The sequence below is a fragment of the Pyxicephalus adspersus genome, chromosome 9, assembly GCF_032062135.1.
Source record: "Pyxicephalus adspersus chromosome 9, UCB_Pads_2.0, whole genome shotgun sequence".
In the NCBI taxonomy this organism is placed as follows: domain Eukaryota; kingdom Metazoa; phylum Chordata; class Amphibia; order Anura; family Pyxicephalidae; genus Pyxicephalus; species Pyxicephalus adspersus.
The window spans coordinates 46132613-46153513 of NC_092866.1; the positions used below are offsets into that span (position 1 = coordinate 46132613).

The 20901-nt window shown below is 38.2% G+C and overlaps 2 protein-coding genes across 2 annotated transcripts in view; one reads left to right on the forward strand and one right to left on the reverse strand.

Annotated features, from left to right (window-relative positions):
• Window positions 1-8439, forward strand: part of IGHMBP2 (immunoglobulin mu DNA binding protein 2) — a 29210-nt gene extending 20771 nt beyond the window's left edge. Inside the window, exons 14-15 of the mRNA XM_072421536.1 lie at window positions 1312-1496; window positions 8232-8439. Coding sequence (XP_072277637.1) covers window positions 1312-1496; window positions 8232-8420 — 374 coding nt within the window. The 3' untranslated portion in view covers window positions 8421-8439. The remainder of the gene's footprint in view (window positions 1-1311; window positions 1497-8231) is intronic.
• An 849-nt stretch (window positions 8440-9288) lies between these two features.
• SYT12 (synaptotagmin 12) overlaps window positions 9289-20901 on the reverse strand; it is a 62334-nt gene continuing 50721 nt past the window's right edge. The window contains exons 7-8 of the mRNA XM_072421815.1: window positions 18996-19129; window positions 9289-12051 (exon numbers count right to left, since the gene is read on the reverse strand). Coding sequence (XP_072277916.1) covers window positions 11875-12051; window positions 18996-19129 — 311 coding nt within the window. The 3' untranslated portion in view covers window positions 9289-11874. The remainder of the gene's footprint in view (window positions 12052-18995; window positions 19130-20901) is intronic.

Genomic DNA, 20901 nt, shown 5'->3' on the forward strand with positions numbered 1-20901 from the left:
TATTGATATTACTATTACACAGTATTTATATAGTGCCGACATATTACGCAGCTCTGTACAAAGTCCATAGTCATATCACTAACTGTCCCTCAAAGGGGCTCAAAATCTAATGTCCCTACCATAGTAATATGTCTTTAACAAAGTCTACGGTCAATTTTTGGGGGGAAGCCAATAAACCTAACTGCATGTTTTTGGAATGTGGGAGGAAACTGGAGTACCCAGAGGGAAAACCTGGGGAGAACCTGCAAAGTCCATGCAGATAGGGTCCTGGCTGAGAATCAAACCTGGGATCTAGCACTGCAAAGGCCGGAGTGCTAACCACTGAGCCAACGTGCTGCACCTTTATAACCTGTCTCTATGTGGAAAGGAGCCAACTTACTAGAAAAAAAGGCCTTATGTTGGAGCTATCCCCTGTTAACTGGTAATCCCATGACTGGTGGTAGAAATTCAAGTAATACTAAGATTTGACCTTCTGCACAGTAAGAAGAACAGCACAGCAGTGATGTCACTAATTCTCATTTCATATATCGTAATACTATTAGTCAGAATCAGCATTGACTTGATGATCTTGTTTCATGTATACAGATGATAAGGGCATAGAGATATAGCAGTTAAAAAATCGTACAGCATCAGAGAGTGTGTGAGCAGTTAGAACAGACTGAAATATGAAAATAGCTTTTAACTGGTTAGAAAAATTAATGTTTAGCAGCAGAGATCTAGTAGCCAAAAAATATTTTCCAGCGGCAGGACAGTAAACAGCAGGGATTACAGCAGCTCATGCCTGTGGGACAATGTCACCAGATGGATTTCAACTATCTCTTCAGTCTTTTCTGAAATTTTCCTATTCTGCCATATGTATAACCTACTTGTGGTTTTTCACCTTCATCAAGCTCCAGCTTCTGACAGTTCTCTAATTGCAGCCCTTCTTGTTGTAATATCAAGCGTTGATTGGAATGCCTAGCTTTTAATTAAACCATGGCAAAATGGGGCATGATTGTTTTTAAAATGCTTTTAGTGCTCAATGGGTAATGCAAAGCAATGCAGTAGTGTGGTAGCTCCAACAATCATTTCAGGGGCATGTTCCCCTATTATCACCAAGGCATTGAGGAAACCCTCGTTGAGAAATGTTATACATTGTTATACAAAGCATTATATTAAGAGGCAGGTTATAATAATGCTTTGGAAAAAATCAATGTCATTCAATTAGGATTCACGTCTGTTTATTATTATGTTTAATATATTATAATATTTGTTGTTTTCACTGATTTTCAAAATGTTTGATCTTATTTTTTTTTTCTTTCACACTTGCAGGTAAAAGTGGAAATAAACCTGAAGCAGAGAAATCAGACATGGACAGCTTTGATGTTTTGTTAGCTGAAGCAGTGAAAGCAGACAATACTTGTGGCTTTGTAAAATGTAAAGCCAGTGTAGTAACAGTAGGGGATTTCTGCATACACTGCAATAAACGCTACTGCCTCAGTCACCATATTCCAGAGGTAATCAATGCTGCGATTAGCCCTTCTGCTGTTTTCAGTAAATTTATTATACCTGTTCTGGTAAAGTAATCTATCGGGTTCCTTAATAGTGTATTGTTTTGTAACATTTTTTCTTTCAGTCTTTTTCAGGTTTTGTTAAACTAGATGTTAATATGGGCATGCGCAACCTCTTATAAACAAGCAATTCTGGATATCTAATCATCATTTGTAATGAGTGTTGAGCTAGATCTCAGTGTGTGCATAGAAACCCCATAAAAACAAGCTGATCCATATATTTGCTCACCATTTGCAGATCACTTCAAGACATATCTAGATAAAGCAAGGATAATAATATGTTCATTGCAGTGTTGAAAACATTTGATATATTTGTTTTTGTTTTTTTTCCCTGCATACTGCATAGCCAATGTCCCCTTACCTCTGGGGAATAAAGAGAGAAGCCTTCTCTCCTTATGTGCTGCATGCTTTCCTTAGCCTTAGCGCACTATGGTAGGTTTCAGCAAGCAGCAGATGTTTCATTATCCATTGCTGTCATTATCCTTGAAGCAAACAAGCTTTTCCCATTCAAGGCAAAGCAACAGGTTTGATTAAGCCAATCTCTAATAAGAGCTGGGCCAATTAGTTAAAGCATACAAGGAGTCCATAGCTTTTTGAGAACTATGACCTCAGCCACTCCGGCTTTTCCTTTGCTCCCGGCAGCTAATTGGAGTGGCAGGAGAATAAAAGGAAGGCAAGTGTATGCTGCTAGGAATGTCGGCATTGAAGCAAGATATGTGTTTTAATCTGCATGGGGAAGGAACAGATTCACTCCTAATAGAGATATTTTTAGGTCTTATAATGGTCTGTAAAAAATTATGCTGCCAAAAAGTTAGTCAGCTTTGCCAAGCTTGTGCTTGAAAAGGAAAAGGCGGCTGGTTGCTACAGACAACATTTCTGTTCAAAAAATCTGACTAATTTTAATCACTGAATTTTGCTAAAGCACTTTCATCATTTTAAATAGTCATTCAGGATCACCCCATCCTAATACAGCCATTTCTGTTAAACATAGTTATAAGCAATGCTGTCTATAAAAGATTTTTCAAATAGAGGTTGGCATTTTGTGACCTTATTAGATACTGGAAAACTTATATTTTGCAGATTCTGTCTTTTAAGGGCATAATATTACTACTTGATAATTAATCCCCCACACTTTTTTAGTTTAGCTGGAGTTGTTTTCCTGTGTCAGCTTAGTTTGCCTGTTTAGTTGCTTTATGTCTGCTTACTTTTCTAGGTCAATGATAAAATCATGGAAGTACATCTCCTTAAAATAAGCAAGTTCATACCAGTCTGCATTCGAATGTAGGCATCTAAAGTAAAATAGGCATCCCACAAGTTGGTCAACTAGCTGATCAAACAAAAACTGAGATATCGCTTTGGAATGGACATGCATTTTAAATGTGTACATCAGAAAAAAACATTTTGCTTTAATTTACTGTAGAGTTCTTGCTGGCTTGCACTACTGTTTCATGCTTAGGTAAAAGCTTTCTTAATTAAAGCTTATAAAGAATCCACCAGAGGGTGAGTTACCAACATTTCTAGTGGTATCTTTAGTTGAATATTTGAAGAAGGTATTCCAGCACGTGACATCTCATTCATGTAAAAGGCCAAATGGAGACTGTCACAGCTATGCTAGAGGTGGGGGCGAGATTTCCCTGTGCCAGTGATCTGTACACTGTATTTAATTATCATTTCCCATGGAAAGTATAGAAATATAATAAAACTGGGGCAGCATTTCATGATATTAAGGTACTCCTGCCTAAGACAGAAATACATTTTTGTGACATCCGATGATTATTCTGGCAAAGGCAGCTGCTAAATAGTGTCATGTATGAGGCAGCTAAGGACAACTCTGGGCTATAATGCACACTGTTTCCTTCCATATTCTGGGGCTGATAATGCTGCAAAATCTGTCCAAGAAAGAGTTAATAGACTTATCCCCCAAATGCCTGCAAGCCCAACTGAGTATGATTTGCCAAATCACATGACCTATATAAATGCCTCCAATCTCAGAAAGAGCACAGCTGTTTTCTACGTTGTCCTGTGGGAAGCCCTAATTAGAATGTTTAGCTGATAACCAACTAATATTATATTAACTTGCAAACCAATAGCTCTCAATTGGGTTCCTTTAGTCTTTCATTTATTCCAGTAATGTGGTTCTCTTTCCCTGATATGGCTGTTTTCTGCAGTAAAACAATTTACCCACGTCTGCTTGTACACGCTGTGAATATACATCAAACAGGATTGGGCCAATTCGTTAACAATAAACTCCACACCTATTAGAGACAGATATAAACAAATGAACTGTATTTTGTTAATGTAACTAAATACATGAAGTTGACTTTATTTCAGCCTCATATAATTCCCTATAGAGCAGCACTTATAGATGGAGTAGAATAGATAACACATCCAATCTGGTATCTTACTGAAACAACTTGGAATTCAAGTAATGTTTAATATTAAGCGTTCAAATTTGGAGGCTTGAATGAGACTTAGAGGCTCGCAGCCCTCGGGCACTCTTTTGTCGCAGCCCTCGGGCACTCTTTTGTCGCAGCCCTCGGGCACTCTTTTGTCGCAGCTCTCGGGCACTCTTTTGTCGCAGCTCTCGGGCACTCTTTTATCGCAGCCCTCGGGCACTCTTTCTCTCGGGCACTCTTTTGTCGCAGCTCTCGGGCACTCTTTTGTCGCAACTCTCGGGTACTCTTTTGTCCCAGCTCTCTAGCGATACCTAGATAGCAGCCATGAAAACTCTGCTCAAAAAATGTATTTTACATTTAGAAGTGGGTTTAGATGCAATGTCTGGAATTTTTTTTTAGGGTTGGTTGAGACCTCTTTCTGCTATATTGACACAGTAAACTGATAATTTTGTCAGAAAAGTCAGAAGGATTTCACTGTACCCCAGCAGACTTTCTATAAAAACAATGCAATGCTGCATAGCTAAGGTTTGAAGATATAGTACATTTTTAAAGCAATTTACAGCTGTTAGGCTGGGTCTACAGGTACGGTTTCAAAAACGCATGTAAATGTTTCCACTGCGTTTATATGCATTTTTATGCACTTTTACTAGCATTTTAAAGCTAGATTGTCACACTTACCTCTTCGCCTCTAAAGCACAGGCATCTCTCTCCTGCGCATGCGGGCGGTTTTGACACTGAGTGTGCCTTCATTCCAAAGATAAGTTTCGTCCAACTCGCTGGCCAATCAGGAAACAGCCTCTTAACCATCCATGGCTATTTAGCTAGCCCACACACTGCACTCAATGTTCGTGCAACGTTTCTCCATTGTGGCATGCCCCTAGTTCTGTTGAGCTAGTTCCTGTTTACCTGGTGCCTTATTCAGATAAGTTTTCTCTGTTCAGCTCCTGCGTTAACCCCTCGTTATCTAGTTTCACTGGTGTCTGTCTCCTGGATCCCCGACAATTGACACAATTGACCCAGGCTTTCCTCGACTAACCTTCTGCTTTGTGATTTGGTACTGTGTGTGCCCAAGGACCACAACCTGGCAGTAACCAGTGGCGCAACATCCTCACCATCAGAGGCTCTGGAAAAGACATCATAATTTAAAATGTGGGCTTTTAAAGCCTCAGGTTAAAGGCTGGGGAAAATGTACGTGTAGACTAAGCCTTATCTAGGATTTGCTAAAAAACTTTAAATAACAGGGGAGAGACATGGATAAAGGGTCTACACCAATCTTCTTGCATAGGTCAGTGTTTATAAACTAGGTGGGAAGAGGTTGTGGGAGGGTGGTTAAAACATGACAAATTGAGTGTTTACAGTTGTTGTTGCCATTGGAATCCAGTTATCCTTATAATTCTACTGGTTTGCTTTCTATCCTTCCCCTACACTTTGTTCCAACTTTTTTATGCCCACCCTCTTACTTAATATATCCAATTTTACTATCATCTTTGTATTATGCCCCAACTGTCCAGTGCCCATATATAGATATAATGTGACCCAATTTTTCAGCAACCACCCAAAGACAGTGCTGGGTGGCGCACCCAGCCAAAGGATGAAGAGTGCCGGGTGGTGCGCCCAGTTAAAAGGACTGGGGAGAACACTGCAGGTACTATTCGATGGGCTAGCAGAAGGAAAGTAAAGGTCACTTTTATACAACCCAACCTTAGGCACATTGTATAGTGAGACCATAAATTTTTTCTGCACCTGAGGCATGTAGTTTAATTTACAAATTAGGTTAAAAGAGCGAGGGGAGAAGAATAAAGGATTTTAGTTTTACCTGCAGTCATCCTTCCACCCCTTCCTGCAAACTATATACTAACTTTCCATCAACACAGCCTTTGAAAAATATTTTTATATTCAAAATAGTCATAGAGTTAAAAGCAAGAAGACAAACGCGTGTAGATGCTTATATATATTTGGCCAAGACAAAAAGCTTTCATTGGCTGGAAAGGGTTAAACAAACCACATTTGCTTTTTAAATTTTGTTTTTTATTAGAAGCCTATTAAGTTGGAGTTTTTATTACAGCAGTCTGCAATGCTGCTTTCTGACCCCCTTGTGTGCGTTCCAAGTACTGACAGAGAGAATCATGGGAAAAATATGGGTTTGTCATACAACAGAACAATATAGAGTATCTGGAAGAGAGCTAAGTGCATGATTATCATCAGAAATAAACAAAAGTTCCAGAATCCTAATTTAAATTACGTTTTCCCTTAAATCCCAATTAATGTTGCTAATCATATCTTGATACTGAGCTGAGATAAAATGAATCTACTTCAAAGCATTTATTTAATAGGAGGAATGTCTTTAACACTGAATTTGCTTTTATTGTAATATTTTTTCAAGATTTACATGAAGATAGTGGCTATTTAATTTCCTCTCCATTCTGTGGTTTTATTATTGTTATTACAAAGCATCAGCCTGCACATGATCTTTCAATTCAGGACACGTCTGCACCCTCACAGCAATCCATAGATCAGGACGATATACTGACAGACATCACACATTGACTAGCACTTCTATTGATGTGCAGGACAAATAGAGTGGAAGCGAGTAACTACTTGAAAGACCTCTTGCTTTGTCATTTTTATCTAAATTCCCATATATTACTGACAGCATGATATGTAGTTGATATTCCAAAGCATGATGGGTAATCATTGTTCTGGACACAGTGGCCCTGCTGTGTAGCTTTTACAGTGTAACCACTAGAACACAGACAGATGACATAATCACTCCTATCATTGTGAGTGTCTTAATGAGCCTTGTGATTGGAACTTTTATGACTGTACAATGCATATGTGGATTTCATTTTATGTAATTATAGAAATTTTGGCACACTCAAACATCAGCCTGTGTGTCTATGGTGCACAAACAATTGTAGTGGATGTTAGAACATTGCAAGTAGACATGGCAAGCAGCTCATCAGCTTGTAACTTGCAAAGGTTAAAGGTTCATGCAAGAGCTGCTCAATCAGTTATATAAAACGTTCCCAGCACTAAACACTGACCGAGAGAGGGTTGGATTTACTTTGCAAAATTTTAAGTGACCATACAATAGAAGAGCTTTCATAATTACGTGTCCAGCAACCCTTCTCCTCCATTTCCAGGTTCCGGCTCTTCGGTTATTGTAGAAATATCAGCAATCAACTCTTCAGGGAGTGACGTATGGTGATGTCCTGTACATGGTTTTAGTCTCTGATTACTCATTACTAGAGGTAGAGCAGTGACATAGAGGCAAAAAATGGAACCATTGCATCATTGATCACATTTTATTTATTTTGGTCATACAACACAGTTATTATACATATTTGCCTTGTGCTATGTGATATCAATTTTTTATATGTTACTCCTTTGATAGCTCAGTGGATGAAATTTCTGAGTTGCTAGTTCTTGGGTCTGAACACTTGCTTTGGACTATTTTTTTCCGGTGTAACCACCTAGTGACCATTGCATTGTGCCCTTTGTTTCAAGCCATGCTCTGTAGTGGTCATTGAGGTATAACCACAATTGCCTGTTTAAAAGGTTATACCTCAATGTCTTTAGTGCCCACTTTATCACCAGACCCTTCCTGTTGAAAACTTCTACTCTGCAAGGATCAGTTTCCAACCAAGGACAGGACTATTTTTAGGCAAACATCAGAGGCATCTATTTGTACATGAAATTCTCCACTGAAGTTGGGGGGATAACACTGGAACATTACCAAATACTGCTTTCATCTTGTCTTCTGTCTCTTCATTTAGTTTCACCATGGTGGACTTGTTTCACTTGTTGGGATCAGTAAGTGGAGTCGCTATCATAGCAAAGTTAGGTGCAAACTTTTCTGAGTATGCTACAGACCAAATCAAATGTTTTATTATAATACTGGCCGAAGCCAGCTATTAATTGCTCCTGCCAAATCCGTAGATCAAAGACTGGGCTTCGTCCAGTCCTTTTCCACATTTTATGTGATTGGCTGGTAATCCAACCTTCCGGATTTTATATAAAACGTCATGGAACTTCTATTGTTTGGAATCGCACAAAGACTGAAAAGGACATCATCTACATATGCTAATATATATGCAATATGGTTTAAAATTCTTTGAAATAAGGCCAGGTTCTATGTAAACAGAAGGTCATAACAAGTACTGGTAAAGCTTATCTGGGGTAAAAAACAATACTCGCTTAGTAACATCACGGGTCGTAATGTACCTGGCAAGACCCAACTTTTCTTTTAACTTTGTTAAGATTCCCTCTTGTTGCTGTATTACAGGTCCATGGTTGTGGTGACAAAGCTAAATCACGAGCCCGGACAAGAATCAGTCGGGAAGGAGTGATCTATGCAGGAAGCGGACACAAGGACCACTCGCTAGATCCCACAAAGAAAGTTCACCTGCAGAGGAAACTTGATAAAAAAATTAATGAATTATCAAATCAGAGAAAAGTTAAGAAGGAAAAATAAATTATTTTTGTTTTATAAAGATTCCTCACACTGTTCTTTTTGTCAGTAGATCTGTAGTCAGTATATCCCTAAGTTGGAAGGGTACTTACATTATTTGCGTATGGAGGGCATAACAACATATCTACTTTTATTGCTGGCACCTGCTGTAGTTTGTACTTAACTTGACTCACCTCCTCCTAATTCCATCCTCTCCCAGGAACAAGGAGAGCATGGCCTTTATAAGCTTCATCTTAGTCAGCTCTATACAAGTCTGTAAATTCTTTCCCCAGCCCAATATGACATCTTTTGTACTAAACTGGCCAGTTGCCAATTTTAAACATGGACACCGAAGAGGAAGAAGAGAATTTGACATGATGCCCCATACTGGGTGTCCCACGTATTTTTCTTTATTGCTAAATTCTTAATTGCTGCATTAATAGTTGGCAAATATTAAAAAAAAATATAACTGATGCAGGTATTCATTTATGTAAAAATGTATTATAAGTGCAATCACCTGGATTTGATTACAGCCTGTTGTAATCAGCTCTTGGGATTAGAGGATGAATAGTACTCGGAGCCAGTCGGGCGTCCTGCATTGCTAAATGCTGACATAGAAGCATGCTGAGAGGAGAAAGGGTCAGAGGGATGACTTCCACAGTCTGTTCAAATGCAGCAGCAAACAGTATTGTTATCAGGCTGGCTATGCTTTGTTTCAGGAATAAAAATGCAAAGCTTAAGGCAGGCAAACACCTGTCATAAATGTACTTCTCTGTCTTTAACTGTTTGCTTGATATTCACATTTACTTGAACATTAAGTTCCCAGCCAAAGCACACATTCACTTTAGAAAAACATTCTCTGCACAATTTCGCACAACATGACACATTTTATGCTTTTATGAAAATAAGTTTTATTGCACTTAATAAAGCTGTAGGTATCATTGACAATATTCTTCAAATAGTCATTAGAAATATAATTTCACATTAAATACATGCAAAATAGCCTTATAATTACAATTTTATAACAGTGTGTTTTGTACACATCAATTGTTCACATTTTGTGAGTTAATATGTGTTACTGGGAAAATACTGACTTTCCAGGATTAGCCTTAAGCCTTCTTTGTAATATAAAAGTGTCTATTATCAGTAACTTCATATCACTGAGCACTTGTAACACAAATATATGTGTTTCTGTTTTTCTGCATGCCTAACATTAACAGTTTATAAAGTCTGAATTATAAAAAATTATTTTCTTCCAGCATCACAAGTACCTTTTCTTACTATTCTATTTTGATATAAATGCATATTTAAATGAAATAATGTTGTGATGCAAAGTTTTTATTTATTATTTTTTTTTTTTTGCACCTTATGTTAGGCTGTAAATATAAATTTAAGCCCGTCTGAAGCCGAAATCAATTTTTCGTTTTGGATACAGTGGTGAGGGGGTTAGAACTTCTATTACTAGCTGTGACCCTGTTAGGGAGATCTCTTCTCTGGTCTTGCCTCTGTTACATTGGGCCTGATTTATTAAAGCTCTCCAGGGCTGAAGAGTATACACTTTCATCAGTGAAGCTGGGTGATCCAGTAAACCTGGACAACAGCCTTCTTCCAAACTATATACATTTTTTATAATGAAATATGTTAGAATTTTAAGACTTAAATTTTCACATTTATAAAATAACCTGTGATATATATATTTTTCTTTGATATGTCCTCGACTGTGTTGATCTCAAGAAAATCACAATAGGTTGTCTTTAGTTGCAAACCAATTAAATACTTTTTCATCCAACAAACATTGTGGAAATCAATGTAGAAAAATACAATGAACTGCGAGTATGAATATTTTTACAAAATACAAATGTGTCAACTGCCTGGGGGTGTTCAGAAAATACACAGCATTATATAGTTCCAGACTTTCAAAACTAATCTTTCCAGCAGACATTTCACCCTCCCTATTTTTGCTAATGTCCTGCTTCACAGTAAGTCACAAGTGGCAGATTCAATGCTTGTTAGAAAAGATAGTTAATCTGAAAATGTTTGCATTCTATATTCCTAACTATTTACATTTTAAAACATTTGTTTCATTGGCTTTAAACCCATAGAGTTTCTAAATTGTATTTCAAAGTGTCCATTGTTTTGCAGAAGCTTCAATTATTACTGTTATCACTTGCAAAGACAAATAATATATATATGTGTGCTCCATACAAATCCTACTCTGCCTTAAGCTGGCAGTGAGTGTAATGCAGTTGTTGTATAGAAATGACTTAGTAATGTGTCAAGTGACAGGGATTCATTTGTGTGGCTAATTCATGCAGTAGGTGTATGTTTGAGCATAAATCAGGTACCGCCATATATGATGTTTCTAAAGAGTGTAAGAAAGCAATAGAAGCATGGTGGTGCTTCTCAGTTATTACTTGTTGTCCCTCACTGTATTGGTAATGTATGTCAAATGTGGTGTTTTTTTTGTTTTTTTTTTTACAATCAAACTGGCCGGTGTAAAGAGCACACAACTAAACTCTCCAAATTACCTGCACCACCATGGGACACAGGCTAGATTGTGTGCTTCATGGTAGAAATAGCAGTAGAGTGCTTGTTTTGGCAATATAATCTGATGTCTCACCCACAAGAGCTGAAATTCTATTTTAATGTCCCACCCACAAAGTGCTGGATTTCTATTTTGATGTCCCACCCACAAGGTGTTGGATTTCCATTTTGATGACCCACCCACAAGGTGTTGGATTTCCATTTTGATGACCCACCCACAAGGTGTTGGATTTCCATTTTGATGTCCCACCCACAAGGTGCTGGATTTCCATTTTGATGTCCCACCCACAAGGTGCTGGATTTCTAATTTCAGTTAAGGTTCTGCTGCATACTATAATAATCTAAACAATTTCATGAATCTAAACAATTTAGGAAGATATAAAAATTATACTTGAAAGGATTATTTCCTTATTTATGATAAAAGATGATCTTTTCAATTAAGATTTTAAAAAATGTAAGATATTTACTTCTCTTTACTTTCTTAAGCTTATCATTAGTATTTTTGTAATAATATAGCTATGGCTTTGGACAGAGGTAGCTGTTATGTAACAACAAGAAAACCCCTAAGTCATTTTTTTATCTTAATACTGTAACTCTGTCAGTAAAATATAATTGTTTCATAATTGTCAGTAGAATAACTTGTGCAGCAAAGCAAACACTGATGATAAATCTTTAAGCGATAGCAATACTTTTGGCAATATACAGCCTGGATCTAAATTATGTTGTAAACAGAAAATCACAGAACTAATAATAAAACTTTAACAAAATTTACAACTTGAATTATTTGGAAAGAAATCTCATGCAAATTATTTACACAGAGTATTTTTGTACATAAATATTTTTACAGGCAATCATGATAAGTTTATGCTCAGCAATTTTGGGTTCAATAACATTAATATCATTACCAATTATCTTCTTATCATGATTTGGCTTTTCAGTTAGTTTGTCGTAGTTGGTGCCACATAGACACAGGCTTTCTTAAGGTAGCTAACATTTGATTCCAGTGGGTCATGCCCATCCCACTGACTGATGGTCCAATGATCACATGTCCGACATTTTCTGTTCGCCCGTCGTCACAGCATTCTGCCACTGTCACCCTGAGAGACAAATCCTAAAAAGACAAAATTCAGGTCAAAGTATTTGGAAATCTGTAAAACCCATAATTTTTTTATTGTCTATTCTGCTTAATAAGGTATTCCTGGTGTTTGGGCTTTACAATTACGCCCATTTAGGGCTTATGCCAATACCAGCGCATTACATTCAAAGGTTTTTTGAAAACAAGCATACTGATAAAGACCATGTTTGAGGTGGGGGAACCACCCTCTTCTTTTAAATGCAAAATTCTTGAATAACTTTATAGCAGCATGAAGAAGCAAAAATTTAATTATAACTGCACTTAACTTTAGTTTTTTACCCTCTGTGCAGTCATTTAAGAAAGCAGTCGACAACTGGTGATTTTGGTGGTCTAGCCGGTGCTCCCCCCCAGCGGGGTCAGGATAAAGACCCTCCCGGGGGGGGCACACCAGCCCATGTCTCCTGTACGGATTGTAGGCTCAGAGCGGTGGCCGGGTTGTGTCTCTCATCACGGGTCTGATCCTGCGATGGGAGAGTGGGCAGGTTATGGCATTATGACATCACTCTATGGGAAGTTTCTTCCCCTTTGAGTGACACACAGCTCCCCGCACATGCACAGTCCGGGGTCCATGCATGTAGTGGTCCACAGGTCCAAAAGGTTTGCGACCACTGATCTAGGACATAGGATGGACATCCAATATTTGCATGCATGGTTAGTTTAAGTATGGTACATGAGCACAGACTAATTATTCAATGCATTGGGCACACCTATGAGGCCCAATTCAGACTGGTGTCACATGGCTGGCTGCTCTCAGGTATATAGCAAACTGCTGCTATGCACCCATGAACAGAAAACCACATCCCAAGTTATTACGTTTGCATGCATTGCCGTTGCATTTGCACTGGAGATGGGGTTCTTCCACCAGGGAAGCAACCACACGGCAAGAAGCAACATGTCACTTCCAGGAAACGTGCCACAACCCCAGTGCAGCTGCAACAGCATGCAAACACTTACATAAAATTTTTTCCAACTGCACCCTTTCAGTTGAATTGGAGTGGCTGGGAGTGCATTTAAGAGTGTGATAAACCTCTGTGGTTCACCACAGATCCTGAAAGAAGCTTAAAACTGCAGGATCTCTGGTTTAAAAATGTTTTCAATTAAGAAAAAAAGTTTCCCTGCCTTGAAGACCAAGCTACATAATATTTAAAACAACCATCACATTTAATCAAATCCAACAGATATTTAATAGGGTAGTTTGATAGCCTGGGAGACAGCAGGCTAAAGGTAAACTGGACTGCTACTCTTAAAAGAGAAAATAATATCTTGTTCCATAGCAGATGGTTCAATAATAAAATAAAGGGCTTAGTCATTTCCCCAAAATGAAATTAGTTGAAAGACTACCCAGCTGTAATTGAATTCTTTTTAAGGTTTCTTCAGGATCATTATACTTTTTTCACAGATTTTAAAAGCAAATAAATAATCCTGCTGTAAAACACTCCTAGAGCATTAATGACAGCATGCTAGCAGACATTTCTCCTTCAGGAGGCTGTAGTAGAAAACCATGGTTAGGGAAACTTTACTGCAAAAGGCTGCAGGGAGCAGATAACACTCCACACATCATTGGATTATTCATTGGTACATTATCTTCTGACAGTAAAAGACTAAGAACAGTGAAAAAGTTCCTCTATGGTACAATAGTATCCAAGGCTGTATTTCCATGTTGTAGGGGGCTATCTGCAGCATTCTGTGATGGCAGCCTTCCATTAGATCAAGGCACTTTACTTATCATTGTCTCCCATTTAACCACAAATTGTTCAGAGGGCAGAAAAAGAATGTAACTAATAGGTCAAGCAAACCAAACTGACATTCATGTATTGGTAGACGCAGAACAGATAATGTAGTTCATAATCAATAACTGTTCTGCTTCTATTTCATGTTACATGACACCTTACTTTTCATTATATAATACCAAATGTCTTTATAGTGAATTAAAAAAGGAATAGGTCCATGTGTTTCAATCGCAGTAATTGATTACCACCAGGGAATGAAATAGATAATTAATACCTAGGGGTTGGGGTTCATGAGGTTGCCAAGCCTAGAACATCACATTAGATATCGGATGAAGGAGAAGAAGAGGCTTTTTAGTGGTTCAAACGTGCTTTGCTAATTCATAGATAATTCATAGTATTCTGTGCTATATACATAGGTCATCTGTGCTTAGAACATCATGATAGACATGTATTACAATACCAATTATACAACATTCTCTAAAGACTTGTATGTTATTGTCTCTTAACCTGACGAGTTTCGCCACCTGGCTACTTCAGGGGATTGGTTGGAAACTTATATTGTTAGTTGGTATTCAGGTGAGTGGTGAGTGTGAAGAATGAAAGCAACAATAGTTAAAAAAATGTGTGCGATGGTTGGATGGTGGTAAAAGGATCTAAGTGATGAAAGAGGAGTGGGTTAAATTCAACCAATTTTTTTAGCTCAAACTGGAGAGGGAGAGAATTATTGAAAGAAGTTTTCTTCCAAGATTATAGGTTATGGATCTAGGTAGTAGTTGGTCCAGACGTGCGTACTGGCTGTATACAGTGAAGGAAAGAAGTATTTGGTCCCCTGAGCGACTCCTTTGTTGCCTTGGCTGTATGTTTTGGGTCATTGTCATGCTGGAATACCCATACACGACCCATTTTCAATACCCTGGCTGAGGGAAGGAGGAGCTCACCCAAGATTTGACGGTACATGGCCCCATCCATTGTCCTTTCGATGGGGTGAAGGTGCCCTGTTCCCTTAGCAGAAAAACACCCCAAAAGGGATAATGTGTCCATCTCCATGTTTTACAGTGTTCTTGGGGTCATAGTCGCCATTCCTCCTCCAAACACGGCAAGTTTAGTTGATGCCAAAGGGCTCAATTTTGGTCTCATCTGACCACAATACTTTCACCCAGTTCTCCTCTGGATCATTCAGATGTTCATTGGCAATTTGCAGACGGGCCTGTACATGTGCTATCTTGAGCAGGAGTACCTTGCGGGCTCTGCAAGATTTCAAGCCTTCACGGGGCAGTGTGTTATTAATTGTTTTCTTGGTTACTATGGTCCCAGCTGTGTAGTTCTGGGCTGCTTCGTCACCGTTCTCATGATTATTGCAACTCCACAAGGGAGGATTTGGCCTGGACCCCCAGACTGGGGGAGATTGACAGTTATTTTGTGTTGTCACCTTCCCACCAAGATGCTTGGCGATAGTCTTGTAGCCCAGTTCAGCCTTGTGTAGATCTACAATCTTGTCCCTGACATCCTTAGACAGCTCTTTGGTCTTGGCCGTAGTGGTTAGTTTGGAATATGATTAATTGCTTCTGTGCACAGGTGTCTTTTATACAGGTACAGTAACAAGCATGGATTAGGAGCACTCCCTTACAGAGGGTGCTCCTAATCTCAGCTTGTTACCTGAATACAGTGAAGACACCAGGTAGCCTGAAATCTTGCTGGTTAATAATTGGTCAAATACTTATTTCACTCATTACAATGCACATCAAGCTCTGACTTTTGAGTACTGGGTTTTTGAGGGTTGTTTTGTTGTTATTCCGTCTCTCACAGCTACAATAAACCTACCATTACAATTATAGACTGGTCGTTTCTTTGTCAGAGGGCGAACGTACAAAATCAGCAGGGGATCAAATACTTCTTTCCCCCACTGTATATAGTTATGATATTGAAGAAAAATGCTGGGTGTTCAAAGCGTTCAAATAATAAATCAAGTGTTAGGTTTCATCTGTGGAAACGAATTAGGTGCCGATTCATAGCCCACCAGGGAATGTTTGAGGGATTGTCGGATCCCCTGTTTTCTAAATAGGGTCCATTGAGTTTAATTCGCTTACACTAGCTTCAGGGCCCCAATAACTGGTTCTGTTTTATTACAGATTGTAGTGTTTTATAAATGTGCTGAGTTTATAAATGTGCTCTTATTTGCTCTCGTTTTTAGACACTTTCTCTGCTGCAATCTGTACATATGTCTGTTTGTCAAAAGATTCTCTACAACGTTAAGATGGAGTTTATCCCTGGCAAGGTTACTGGACAGGGGTCACAGAAACAAGACCCAGGGGCCTAAATACAGCACATAGGACCCAATAATGTCTATCTGCACAATAAATTATTCAACTAAGGCATATGCATAAATAATTTAGGATAAAAGGCATGCAAATGCAGTCCCATAAACTCTTTAAGACTACTGTGAAATGATTCACTGTGCAACAGTTGTTTCTTTCAGTGGTACTGTTGTCAATAATAGAACTACCTAAGGCAAAGCTATGAACATAAATGCTATCACACTATCACATATTATGTGGTGATGACAGATGCGTGAATCTTCAATCAAATTTTCTAAAGAGGTCCCCCATGATTCCTTAACACTGGGCCATACTCCCAGGCAGCACGATGACTCAGAAGTTAGTACAGGTAGGTTAGGGACATCCCACATACGGACGACTCCTAGATACGAACAGGGCTTCCCTGCTCGTGAGGGGGGCTTGGAGGAGGGACAGTTTGAATGACTTGCAAAAGAAATCTTTTGCTAAACAACACAGCTGAGAATGAGCTCTTCTTCAAGCTCTTGTAACTCTATAATGACCAAGACAAACTCTGCAGTTGTTTCTTTTTGCATATAAAAGCACAGCTTGCTCCAGAAGTTAATGAATGAATGTCTAGGCTCCATAAAGTTTTTTTTTCTTTGTTTTTGATTAGCTCATAGTGAGGATTTTATACAGTAACTGACACCACGCTACCTAATAATATGTTGAGACAAACATCAGTCCTAATCGCATTTATTAAAATAATGTACCTGTTCTGAATTACATACAAATTCAACTTAAGAACAAACCTACAGTCCCTATCTCGTATGTAACCAGGGGACCACCTGTACTCTGGCCTTATGCAGCTCTAGGTCCCAGGTCCGAATCTCGGCCAGGACACTATCTGCATGGGTTTCCTGTGGGTAAACATGCAGTTAGGTAACTAGCTTCCTCCTAAAATTGACCTTAGACATTAGATTGCGAGCCCCTTTGATTGACAGATAGTGACATGACTATGGACTTTGTAAAGCATTGCATATTATTTTGGCTCCAATTCTACTTTCTCAGCTTCACTATTGGCTAGTTTTTGTAACCATCACTAGACCAGCTTCTGTACTTAAAAAGAAAGTTTTAAGTTCAGGCACTGAAGCAAAGGAGGGAAAACACACACAAATTGTTCAATGACCTTTTACTTCTATAAATTGTATAAGGCTGGGAGAATATATCTAATCTCTCTGCCTCCCTAAAATTGGCTGTTCAGTGTTCGCCCTTTGCCAAGCATAGTCCTATTGCCCAACCCATAGATTGTGAAAGGGAAAAATTGCCAGACTGGGCAGCGTTTCACAACCTTTTAACGACATAAGAACCCTTGAGAGGATTGGCAAGTATTAGTGAATCCCTGTAAGGATTAACATGAATCCATCAGGGGCCAGTGGAAAAAAGAACCCATATATCAGTAGTCAGGAGAAAGAATGACTTCTCTATAGGGGTGGTAAGATTACCTCACTTGTCATGTCATGAAGCTAACATTGTGTAGACACTATTAGTTGATCCACAGTACAAGGAAACTCTTGAGGAACCCTAGTATACAATAGCAAGTCTCTGGTATTTATCACAAACATACTATTTTAATTTTTTACTGGGGAATTACCTAGTACAGAAGAATGATACATATTTCTAAAATGAATCTACTGTTAACAAACAAGATATTCCTGAAGCAGATATATTTGGTTTGCCAAGGATACCATCTGCTTTAGTGTATATTTTTAAATACTTAAGCTGATGTAGGAAGTTCCCATCACACATTTATAACCAATCATTTTTTCTTCTGCACCAGAACACCATATCAATGATTTATTTCAATGTTTTTCGAGCACCAGTGAACCAAATGAGGGCTTTCATGAATGTCTGTATTGTTTTCAGTCATGTGACTTTATATAATACTTTTTTTGGACAGTTTTAGCCTGTCGAAACTGGTCAAGTAATTTTTCAACCTCTATGGGCATCTTTTAGGAGACTAAACGTTAGTAGGCAATTTAAGATGTCAGATCATGCCTTTAGTGTGACAATTCACCTTGACTGTTCATCAAAATTCTAAATATTGCACATAGCTGAAAATATTAGACTCACCTCTTACTACATCCCAAAGGACATTAATCAGTACACGAGGGATCTGCCCCAAAAACATGCAGTTTTGGTAATTGGCTTCTCCCATTGTGGGCAGTTAGTGATGTGACTATGGATTTTGTGAAGCCCTGTGTAATATGTTGGTACTATATAAATACAAATATATATATAAATACAAGGTAATAATAATAATCTGTCAAGCCTGGTCAATGCCATATGAGAATCAGAAGTTGTGTCAATGTATCTACTGCACATCAGAAAGTCAGTATTAGTTTAGGATTTTCAAGGAGCTCAAGCCGTGCACAGCAGAGGCAGAATCTCATACTAAATGATGGCTTTGTAGTTTTTGTCTTTTGACCGTAACAATATGCTTATTGTATACCGAAAATCAAACTAAAATTAATCTGTCCCTTTAAACCTGTAAAGCAAAATGAAGAGTAAATATGCAATTTTTCAATATACCTTTAGAAAACAAAATGGTGATGGCTAAAGAATTCTAAGAAAACTATTACTCAAACAGAAATCAAGGTCAGATGGTGGATATACATTGAATGGTTAACGGTATTATCCTGCTGTTCTTAAAGAATGTTATTTAATACATTTATCTGGCTATGCCATTAGGGTTGAGCATGAGCTACAGCCACAATAAGCCAGGAATACAAATGTTACTTTGAAAAATAGCACAATGTATTCACAGCCACATTTTCAATCTCAGGCTCCCTAGGAGCTGCTATTCTAAAGATCCAGTTAGGAGTGCAGCCTTTGAGGTATGATTGTGATGACTCACCTGCAGTACTATGGCTGGTACAGAGAAAATCATGGCTTCATTAAAGACCGGATTTCTGTCGTCCCGCTTCACTGCGGTCTTTTTCTTGCTGATCTTCCTGCCGTCTTGCAGCAGGTACACCTTTACAAATGGATCTGGGAATGAAATGAAACACAATCATTTTAATCAAGCGTCTGTCTGCACTGTATACTGGCAACAAAAAAAAGATTTTCCAAAACCCTAACAAAGGGTGCACAGTGGTCACAAATTTAAGTCCCTGAATTAATGGATGTCATGTACAAATTCCATGTGCTTCTACAGGTACAAAGAGATGTATGACATTTTACATACCAACCAAGTTCTATAAAATGCATTCTTGGCATTGTACACTTTGCAGTAACTTTAAATGTATTATTTTTTTATCTCTTTTGATCTTACGTTCTTTGTAAAGCTGACAATATAGTTGTCCAATCGGGCCTGATTTATTAAAGCACTCCAAGATTTGATAGGATAGACTATTCTTGGAGAAACTGGGTGATCTAGCAAACTTTAAATGGATATGGTCCAGGATTGAAACTATTTGCCAAATATTATAAAATGATTTTAAGGAATCTATTTTAGGTTTGCTGGCTCACCCAGGTTTACCCATGATAGTCTATCATCTCTAGTCTTGGAAAGCTTTAATAAATCAGGCCCATTGTGTGTTTATTTATTTATGCAATTGGACCCTAACATCTGATTGTACGATGCTCTACCAGCATCTAAGTAGCCCAACTACCTGCTTGATCCAAAGATTAGTTCTTCAGGCAAACATTCACATTACACACATTTGTGCATTTAGATTAGAATGGATTTGTGACAGCTCACTCTTAGGGACTGATTTATTAAAGCACTCCAAGGCTGGAGAGCAAACACTTTCATCAGTGAAGCTGGGTGATCAAACAAATCTGGAATAGATATGGCCCATGATTGAAAACATTTGCTAACAATAGCAAATGACTTTAAAGAAATTTATTCCACATTTGCTGGGTCACCCATCTTCACCTTTAATAAATCAGGTCCACAATCTTGAGGTCCAATTTTGCCAATTTCTCTTTTAGTTTTGTGTTTTCCTTGATGTGCCCATGAAGGTATAATAGACTATCCGACAGCTTTGTGGATGCCAAACTGTGGTAGACAGTAAACTAGAATCATTCTAAATGTCCATCAGTTGTTTGGTTTTTAGTAAGTATTGGCCTCCCAGTTTATTTTAGCTACCTAAAGATAGCCATCTCTTGATGAAAATGCTAAGTATCAAAAAATATTAATGAGGCTAAAAATTATGACTGTTGCAGCATAAAGTATACAAAGGTTATTATTTTGTGCAGGAAGCATTATATGGTCATGGGATGTGGACTTATTAACTATACAATCGACATCTAAATGCTGATGTACAATAAATGTGTAATGTTGTAATCTCACGCATTTAACTTTCTGGCTTCCTCAAGGGTATATGGGACATATATCAAGTCACACTTGATATTCATAAAGAGTTTTTGTTCTTACAATTGGGACATTTTTGCAAAGGTAAATCACAGAACATGAATTGATTGTTTAGTTTTTATTGAATAATTATTAATTAATAATAAATAATCAGAATGCAGAAGAGAAGAAGGAAGAGCATGGCAGCCCCCACAACAGAACCGGGAAGATCTGTGTGTGGACTTTCCTAATTTCAAGACTGATAGTTGTCATTTTAGATACCAGGGATTGTACACAACACTAATCTGGAAGCCCATAGCAATTAGAACAGTGGATCACAAAACGTACCAGCTGGCAAGGCTAAGGGTCACCATGCATTGCTACATAGGCATGTCCTATATACTTAATTACTAGATTGTAAGCTCTTCGGGGCAGGGTCCTCTCCTCCTGTATCACTGTCTGTATT